This window comes from Pieris rapae, chromosome 22 (genome assembly GCF_905147795.1).
Source record: "Pieris rapae chromosome 22, ilPieRapa1.1, whole genome shotgun sequence".
Lineage (NCBI taxonomy): Eukaryota > Metazoa > Arthropoda > Insecta > Lepidoptera > Pieridae > Pieris > Pieris rapae.
The window spans coordinates 6697327-6707965 of NC_059530.1; the positions used below are offsets into that span (position 1 = coordinate 6697327).

The window sequence follows — 10639 nt, forward strand, 5'->3', positions numbered from 1 at the left end:
GTATTCGGTAGTCCGCAATGGATTGACTGCATTGTCAAATGCCTATCTGCTGTTATCTAGTAATTTTTTGTACGATGTTTTTTATTCTATTTCAATCTTTTGTAACATTTAATTGTTGTTTAGGAAAGTTAGCTTGTAACAAAAATGAAGTGGTGAAATTCAATAGATAAATATATACATACATATTTGTAATGTTCATGACGTTTAAAATTCATTAGTACAAGAATCGTAATATTCCATGTTTATTTAATTTAATTTCATATAATATATTTCACAATAGATGGCGTTAAAAGCAAAATTATTTAATACTCTAACAATAACAAATGATGGGTTAGGTTTTCATTAATATAACTCAAAACGTCGATAAATATAAATAGTGTTATAAATTTTTGTTTTAAGATTTCTTTACGAAATTAACCTGTCATATCTCACAAACAGTTATGTTTATTATTAGTAACATAAATAAAATTCCAAAATCTATGTTGCCCTAATTACTATATTATGTTTTTAGTAATAAGAATTTTTAACAGTGCAGCCAATATAGATTATCTCTTGGTAGTCTTAAAAATATTTTACGATACTAAATTACTAGTACTGCTTTTTTTATTGATAAATTCAATATATCACTAAGCCCGCCATAGCAGATTCATATCCGCATATGTATATGCAAGTAGGGATTACTTCCAGTTCTCCTTCTATCTAAAACAGTATTTAATTCGCCGGAGCCAAACTCAGGGCATCCAGTGCATGCTGTGTATTTTCTCTGCACTCACGCCTTTTACGCTACGCCACACAAAGAGCCTTTGTTGTATTGGAAATACATACATACATACAATCATTATAAAAAGAAAACAATAACAAAGTATATTACATAAAAATGAGAACTGTTTTGGGTCTTTAAGCTTGGAACTTCTTCCTGGGTAAATGCCTACAGCCTTCTCCACTTAGCTGGTTTTTGATCCTATTCTATTGTATATAAAAACATTAAATGCAGCATTAAAAGTTATATATTTTTAATATATTATTCTTGCTATATAACTATGATTTCTCTATATATATAGAATTAAGAAGCTTTGTTCGATAGTAATTTTGGGCAATGGAATTTAAACTTATATATTTTGTGTGAGAGTAAAAGGTAAAAATCCAGCGGTAATAGTGAATTTAATTTAGGAAAATGTTTTTTTTCCGTTTTAAAAATATTTTGAAAAACATTGCGGCTTCAATTAGCTCGGTGTAATTACTCGGGTAAAGCCACGGACGCGGTCGACTCGCTGACGTTAGCTCCAGCAAGATTGATTACCCTACTGATCGCAATCTCCGAGACAATGCATTGATATTTCAATGAAGTAAATAACACATCTATCTTGTCAATTGTACAGACTACGGGTAAGTGAAAAAATACGCAAAATGGTGGATGGATCACTTTATAAAGGGGGGGGGGATATATTGCAGTAAATCTGTTTGTGTGAGGATTGTAAGACCAGGTAATATGAGAAGAAGATCGCAATTGTGTACTCCATAGATAAAAAGCCGTTTTTTATAATTTATTTTAAATCGTGTACCATGACTAGCGATGGTTTGTTTATTTTAAAAATACTACATATAAAAACTAACCTCCATTAAAAATATTATCATAATGTTTCACAGTGGACTTACGTAACATTTCGTTGTTTGTTAAGGTCATTAGGACATTTTGCAGTTGCACAGATTAATGAAGTATATAATTTGACATATGACAACGAACACAGTCCAAACATATCAACAGTTTGTTAATATGTATTGAATTGTGATAGCGTATTTTTAAATAAATTTGGTCCTTTTATAAATTCTTATGTGCCCAGTAAATGTCCATCATCGACATAACTCCGTATCCATTTCGTTCATAGAGCACGGTGCGTCAGGAGCTGCTAGAAACAATTTCCCAGAAACGCAGGCGCAGAGCTGATACACTTTCTTATTTCTTGAAGTTTTCTGCTCTTTCGTAGCGGTTGCTTCCTTCAGATTCTCGATAATTATATTCGGGGCGTCTAGTTTTATCTGAAATAACACCAATCAGTTTAATAGTAAACACACGGATACTAAGAGTATAGAATAAGTTATTTAATAAAATCTTTGTAAGAGAAACAACCGAGAGGTATATTATAGAGGTATATATTACGTTGAAAGGCACAAGAGGCTAAATCTCGCAACTAAAAAGGAAAGATGGAGAAAAGGGATACAGAGATATGTATAGTATGGAATCCATTAGACACGTCTACTTTTTTCTTTTCCAATTTTTATACCCATACAGCAATATGGGTGTTATATGATATATATAAAAAAAATAAACCCATCTAAAGAACATTTTGTGTGACAAACAAATTCAACACCAAAAAATTTACAAGATTTTTAACATTCGTCTATCCGGGTTCGACCACAAAAAATAACCAATGAATAAACAATGAGGCATCCGCAGCCTGTCACTTATTATGACAACCTCGTTACGGTGTTTACAAGTTATTTTTGTGTCGCAACGATTAAAGGTTAATTTCGTTATTTTGATAGAAAAAAGGTTGTACTATGAATAATCTTGCATTTTTCTTCATGGAATATAAAACAGGTTCAAGTTTTTGAGTTGTACTCCTTTTTTCTTTCGGTAAATAGTTTTCAACTGTTTCATATGTGATGTGTTTTGGTGCAGAAGATTGTGACAGAAAACCAACTGCGATGTTATTTTTATATTAAAACGTCAAATTATTGTTTTTAGATACGCCAGTCACTAACACTAAGTCTCGATTTTACCTTAAGCGCCTACAACATTTTAAAATGAGTAATATTCCTCTTCTATATCATATAATCTAAAGATCTTCAAGTATGTGAAGTCGTAAGGTTTCATATACTTTAGTTTGTACTTACTGCACCGACCACTGAATCCAATTTAACATTACTATGTGAAGTAATATCAATACTTCCCGCCCTACTTTCTAAATAAATGGAGTGTGGTGCTCGTAGATCTAATTTTCGTGTTAAAGATTCCAATCTGCAACAAAAAACATTCACTACTTACATATTACCGATAGGTAATTCAACCTGTCACTTTAATTTGATTTAAAATGTCTGTGTTCTCTCTAGAAATGCGTGGCCACCATCCCGTATCTCAAAAACTAGAAAACTGGACGAACCAAGGTTCGAATCAGGTTTAAGTATCTTCCTTGGAAGATACAATTTCTATATTATATATATATAATATTCGATTCAATATCTATATTATATATATATAATATTATATATATATGTATAATATAAAATTAATTTAAGATCATCAATATGACTTTTAAAGACATCTTAAATTCCAAGAAATTTCTGGACGAATTCCACTGAGGAAATTTTACTTATGCTTTTGAAAGCTTTGTGTATTGTTCAATTCCGACAATACTACACACATACAATAATGCTTTCTTTTAGGTCAACTTCGAAAAGAGGATACTCACTGTAAATTTGACCCTGGCGGTGCACGTACGATGGGCGCTTGGAGGGCGCTACGCACGCCTACGCCGCCCGCCCCATCGACCGCTAGGGCGTCTGCGAATACGCGGACCTCGTCCTTTGACGCGTAGAATATACGCTCACCACGCGCGTCTTTCACTTCAAAAGCATTTCCGGTACATTCCACGGAGTCGCGTTCTGTGAATAATTAAATATATGTATGAAGAAAACTATATGTTTTCGTATCTAATTAAATATTCGTTTAGTGAATTGAAAGTTTTTATGAGGTTCTCTTTACTAGCAAATTTTGTCGTTAACAGGCAAGTGGAATACAATTCAATACATATAAACATTTATTATCAAGATATATAATTAACCAGTATTTACTGTTTTTGTGCCTCAAAACTAAAAGTACTGCAATGGCTATTTAATGTGGATGGACGACGTATTTAAATCAGCTGTGCCTCCTGAGGGCATACTATAACCAAATTAATACGTGCCGAATTTCGGTTCAGTGCTTATACTCTGTAAATATCAGTAATGAAACCATGTATTGGTCTTGGGTTTCCAATAATGGGGAACAGAAGATATGTGTCAAGTTAGCTAAGGCATAGATGCTTTTCTTTTAAGAAATCAATAATTTAGAGTAACTACATTATTATCATTTTTTTTATAGAACAGGGGAAAACGGGCCGGCTTACCTAATGTTAAGTGATACCACCGCCTATGGACACTTAATGACAAAGGTTTCGCGAGTGCGTTGCAGGCATTTTAAGAAATGATGCATTTAGAAGGATAATAAGTCTAAATGGTTCGGAAATACTGCATTACGCAGTTTTTTTTATTTACCACATTAAAAGGTTGGAAAACGATAATAATTATTTACATATAGCCGTAGGAGGTCAGCTATATATATTAGCTGACCTTCTACAAGACAGGTTCTCACTTGTCTCATTATATGTGGCCTGTGACGGACGTCAGAGATCATTAGCCTTTCGGTTTTTTAGCGACAAGCTTTACCAATGACATTACTCTTAGAAAAGTCGAAACATAATTTTGCTCCTCGGAAATAAAACTCAAGAGCTACTGGACCTATGACACAAGAAATACACAAACCCATTTCTTTTGTTATTAAAATTCTTACTTAAAATTAATTTCGACTGCTCCTTGTGGTCATCAGAGACAAGAACTGTGAAATTCCGATGCGAATGTAATGTTATAGGCTGCGCTGTTTGGGACGAAATTGTCGACGCTATGAGATCTTCGACCACCCATACTTTACCATCTAAAGTAATACCATCTTTAACTATTGTTATTGGACCAATTCCGTGCTGAAAAATAAATAAGTGTTGTGAGATATCTATATTATACTACAGGAACATAATAATAATAATTTATTACAAGTGGTACAAAAATATGTAAGATGGTACAATCGTCACTTCAATTATTCTGCAACAAATGCGCGCAAATTTCTCTTAAAGGAATTTTACATTATTAGACATATGAATTGATAATTTCTTATATTATTTGTATCGTACATATTAAACGCAATAATTATGCAAATAATATTTAAGAACTTTTAGGAATATTATTTAATTATTTAATTTAATAATATTTCTAAAAGTAATACACCAAGTTGATTTTTAAAGACTCTAGTTAAATTTAGTCATACATGAGACACTTCTGCAGCTGCCATGATTATGCTAGATAAAGAGGAGAAGGAAAACTTCATGAGGAAACCCTGCTTAACACAGAAGTCACCGGTGTTAGCCACAGGAGGCTGATCACTTGCACACTAAGAAATAAATGAAGAAAAACTTTTTATTCAATGTCTGCGCCTAATGACATGATATTATATATAGCGGTAACAGTTCTTAGGGCATTGGTAGTAAGGTAATCCAAAGATTAGTGGTTAATGGCATTACGTACTGTGTTATATAACGAAAATCAAAATTTGCATTTCGTAATGAACGATTTACACTTATAAAATTTACCTTTGTCAGTCTTAAATTACTTATAATCCACAGAGACAAGGCGATATTCAAAAATATAAGTATCATTAGAAATATTATAATCGCATACAGCGAAGATCTTCTCCATCCTTTTAGAACGACTGGAAGACAGCTGTGGGAATTCTCCTGAATTGGTGGTTGCTCAGTGGTGGGAGTACATTCCCAACCCCGAACACCTTCGGTCCTTGCATCTTCGATTTTCATTCTAAAATAAAGTTTATAACGATCAATCAATAAATATATTAGAAATAGACATAACATTTATTATAAAGAATACGCACACACACAGAAAATAACAAACAAAAAGTATGATTTTTTTTTAAGAACAAATTATGTTATAATTATGTAATGTGCGTGTGTGTTGTGGTATTGGATTGTAATATAACATATTACTTTTTAATACAACACGTAGTATCGTGTAATACTACACAGAAAAAGATATCTTTATTTGCATGTACTTGTAATAATTGGAACTACATATTAAGTTTAGCGGTACTCGTAAAATATGTAAACTGTAGTCGTATAAGACTCGTATCTAGGAGAAGATAAAGGGAAGAGAGAACGTTAAGTAAGAATATGGGACAGTAAGTTACTGGAGCCCGGGATAGAGTAGACTGGATAAAATTAGGGGGTCCTATTAACATTGAAAACTATACAACTTCGAAACTGTTTCTAAAATAAAATAAACTCAAAATTAAACTCTCTATGTTTTAAGTACTATATTGCTTTAAATTACGGTCATTGAATAATTTGTTATTTAATCAGCAATACATTTGATCACTATTAAATAACACAAAAATAGCAAATCATTAATTTTCAATAGTTAACTGCATTATTTTACAAGACTTACAAGAGAGATTTCGCTCTCAATTAGTTTCTCTATATCTATATATTCACACTCAATTAGAATCAAATGGAACATCGATGTTCGATGCGTAATGCGTGTTAATTTATTCAGAAACATTTTAACGACACATTCTTCAAGCCTATATGCAAAGCCTGCCTATATTTTACATTCTGCGCAGAGATGGGAACTTGTGAAGACAATACCTCAGGTCAATAGATTGGAGTTTATAGTTTCAGTTTAAAACGGAATTCCTCAAGGCATACTGCAACCAGATAAACTAGAAGAATATCCAACACGAATGGAATGACATTTTTTCATATGAACCTATAGAGAAACCCGAGGCATCATTTCATTTGTCCCTACTTCCCGTTTTGGCAAAAGCTCCAAATGAGCATTCTGATAAACGAGCCACTTTAAAATCGATTTTCTTTTGTTTTGGTAATTTTAATTGTTTAGTTTATTATGTGTATTTATTTCTCATTTTATTAATTATGTATATTATTATCTCTTCGTGTATGCTATGCTTACGTATAAGTGCTTGTCATATTAAAAATTGTACATTTTGGTTATTTTTTGACAGTCTTACTGACTTTGCTTTTGTGCGCGTCATGATTATTCTCGAAAATAAAAAATAAAAAAATGAATTTGTAGTTTTTGAACACATTCTAGAAGTTTAGGACTGCGTAATTGGAATTCTTTCGATATGCCAACCGATGCTTGTTTTAATAACACTACTTTAGACTTGTATTATTTACCCTATAAAAGTGAAAGTACCATGTATACTCTTCCTATATAAGTCTCTCATTGTCTAATATTGTAAGTAGAAAATAATTTTTATTTTTTATTATACAAAAGCAATTGCAAAACAAAAATTTTGTTTGATCATCATGGTTTATTATTGTGTTTATTAGTTTTACGCTGACGGTCGGGCTGATAGTAAGGAAACGAACTGGTTTTTAGTTCAATAAAAGCTATTTATAATAGTTTCACCATCTCACTCTCACAATTTACCGTGCATTTAGCAATGCTTGGATGTCGGGAGATATAGAAATCGGGATTTTCTCGTAAAATCATCTAAATGTCATAATTACATTTTTGATTTTTATGAATAAAAAGGTTTAATTTGTTTGTCTATCAATCAATCAAAATTCGTTTATTCAGTTTAGATGCGTCTTAGGGCATGCTTATGAATGTCAAAAACGTTTACAAAATTCGCGAAAGAGCAAAACTACACCATCCGTTCGCAAAACTACCAGGAGGCCTTGTTCTAAGAAGAAGGGGCAAGAAACTCAGCAAGTTTTACCCTCCCTCTACAATACAATTATTCAAAGGAAAATGTCATGAACCACAACGTCATTTAAGTTACATAAGTAAAGTATGATGGTTATTAAGACTGATGGTTAATAGGTGGTGTCGTCTGTTGTTCGAAACAATTGCTTCATCGGGAATCAAACCTGTTATGATATACATAATACTAAGCCACAGATGTGGCTCATCGATTTGTTTCTTTTGACTTAAATTTAGTAGTTGTGTTTAAAATACCTGTCCAGAGCAACGATTTGCACTCTACCGCTATTTCCGGACTGTTAATTTAGTTGACAGCCACAAAAATGGAGTATGGTATACGATTAATTTCAATGCTTCATAACTTTCTGTTTATATATGGATATTAAAATTTAACAAAAATGTTTTTAATCTATTACCATATTAGATTCTTGCTCTCATTGTGTATATGCGTTTTTAGTTTGAGTTTATTCGTAACACACATAAAGATACAAATCTTTCGTAAATAATATTAATAGATTTTTACAAGGGTTCAATCGAAAACGTATTTATGATTAAATACGTTTTCGATTGATTAAAGGCAAATTAGGTACAAATAATAGAAATAAAAATTGAACTCTTGACATCTTAAAATAGTGTTACCCTACGCGGGGACAATTTGATAATTAAGGGCAATTTGTAATATCAGGTATTCATTATATATTTTAAAATCTATTTAATGTGTTTAGTTATAAATTTCAAATAATTCCAAGTATTTCATTTTACATATTTAAGAATTATGTATGTTAAGGGGGATGGCACAAAACCAATATCGCTTCACTTCATTATTGGAGGCAGTTTTCGTAATATAAATTAAAAAAATATAAAATAAACTTTTTTTAACTAAACATTTTAAATTATAATATCTTATACTATAAGTCAGGTTTTTACTAGCTGGAGCTTTTATCACGAAGCTTTGTCGGTAAAGCTTCCATGCCAATACAATAGCGTACATATACATAAATAATATACAAATTGCTAGTCTTTGTACTCTTTTGTAGCTTACAAGACAATCTTGACTAGCCTTCTGAACTGAAATCTGAACTTTTTTTAATGTGTAGAATACAGAGCGTATTTTCCTACCTATGTGATCACATGGTGCATAACGGGAGTTTAGTGTTCGATTCCCGGCTATACAGTAGATATACTTATATAACATATTATTTTCAATGTAGGCGTAAAAATATATCTGTCCCTTCCCGCATTAATTGTACTATAATTATCTCTATAAGTCCAATGGGGCATGGAACAGTTTTTGGTGACAATGTGGATTGACTCATGGGTAATTAATGGTATCGTAAAAATAATTTCTCGCAAATAACTCAACTAAGGCATATGTATACACTCATCTAATATGTATCACACGAATCTATTTTAACAAACAGTAAACATTGTAATATACAATACCTGTCGTAATTAAGAGGCAGGTCTCACGGGACGTATTATATTATCACTCCTGTCCGTATATTAACGATGCAAGCGGCTACACCGAGCGAGCAGTGTGACGTAGACTAGATAAACTCATAGGTGCTAGAAGGAACACTCGAAACGCGAAGTAGGCGTGCTCCAGAATATAATATCAGCAGAGTGGCTCGACTCTCGCGCGGGGCCGCCCGTGCATCCGCCGTAATAAACGCTCCAAAATAGAACAGCTCACGCAAATAATACTGACGCTGGAATGTCTTTGTCGGCTCGGTATAAATAAATCGAGTTCGATTTTCAATAATTCGTTGAAATCGCTCAATTATCGCACTCTATCGGCACTGTATGACTGGACTGTACGCGTTTAAAGGTATAATCGGACTGAAGTTAGCCGAGTGCGCCAGCGACTCCGACGTCGATTTCAACTCGTTGTGAAGTTGTGCATTTTTAAAGAGGCGCTGTCTCGCGTGGGACATAATTCGGATACGTTCCAGATTCAACCGTTATTATAAATTCCAGTTAACATTATCATTAATTGACACCTTGGTTGTGTGTTTAATATATAATGTTAACACAGAGCTTTATGTGTGTTTTAAATCTATGTTTTTGAATGTTTTGCTAGTAGTCTGTCGGTACGGCTCTTTCAAACTGTGTCATGAGTGGTCATTTTAGTTATTACCTATATTTTACGTCGGCAAAGTTTTATTGTGTTATTTTTTTCGACTGTGTATTTGCGTGTTGGTCCAAGAGAATGTAAGTGCGTGCTAGTTCACCATGCTCACTGCTGATAGAGGACAAATCTTTGTTTTTAATTGTTTTTATTATTAATAAATTATAAATTACTTAAGATGTCATGTAATGGTGTAATAGTTGCAGCTCCTTACAAACATTGTGTAAATAAAAAACTTGGTGATTATAAAGAGTGGCGGAGAGTTTATTGCCAGTTCTTCTCGTCCGTTCTACGCCCTTGTTTTGAGAACTGGCAATAAATGTAAAATTACAAGCACATTGAATTTAATTTGTATTTATTTATTGACGTTCATAAGTTGTGTAAATACAGTTAGCGTAGTCTCCCAAATTAATGATTACATTTTTTGGTGATTATCTTAAAGGCAGATGTGGTATTTAGGTACGTACATATCTTACAGAAATATTTACTTTTATTCCAAATGTTATTTATACGTGTCTAATTTAATTTAAGCACATACTAAATGTGTTTCTTCATTCTCTTTCATTTAATATTTTCAAATATATTAGGTACCAAATATCTAATTATGAGAGTAATTAAATTTAATCCTCTCACAACTTTTAAGGGAGATTAATTATTATGCTTAAGACTACTTTTACAAAAATAAACCGATATTCAAATAATTAAGTTATTATGTGAAATAAATATCGATAAAACAGTAAAATATAGATCATAATAGATTAGATTTTCAAATCCAGCGTGCAGGTATAAAAATTTACGGGTACCTAAATAGTTCGTATGCAATCGTTTCGGTAAAATAACATCGTGACATGGGATAGCTCTCTCGTCTTTATGAATGAATAACGACTATTTCCAGTTATA

At 32.3% G+C, this 10639-nt stretch overlaps 1 protein-coding gene across 1 annotated transcript; it reads right to left on the reverse strand.

The window, feature by feature from the left end:
- Positions 1-349: 349 nt before the first annotated feature.
- Positions 350-9462, reverse strand: LOC110992905 (delta-sarcoglycan). Its single transcript, XM_022258898.2, has 6 exons — positions 9055-9462; positions 5460-5682; positions 4610-4796; positions 3471-3663; positions 2896-3019; positions 350-2037 (listed from the first exon to the last, which is right to left on the reverse strand). Exons 2-6 carry the CDS (start codon positions 5679-5681, stop codon positions 1852-1854), a joined length of 912 nt encoding a protein of 303 aa, XP_022114590.2. The 5' UTR covers position 5682; positions 9055-9462; the 3' UTR covers positions 350-1851.
- Positions 9463-10639: the final 1177 nt, after the last annotated feature.

Coding starts and splice junctions, on each gene's coding strand:
- LOC110992905 (XM_022258898.2), bottom strand. CDS start 5,681: ATGAAAATCGAAGATGCAAGGACCGAAGGTGTTCGGGGTTGGGAATGT. Junction 3,664..4,609: donor GCAGTCGAAATTAATTTTAA/GTAAGAATTTTA, acceptor AATTATTCACAG/AACGCGACTCCGTGGAATGT. Junction 3,020..3,470: donor CCGCCAGGGTCAAATTTACA/GTGAGTATCCTC, acceptor TTTTTGTTGCAG/ATTGGAATCTTTAACACGAA.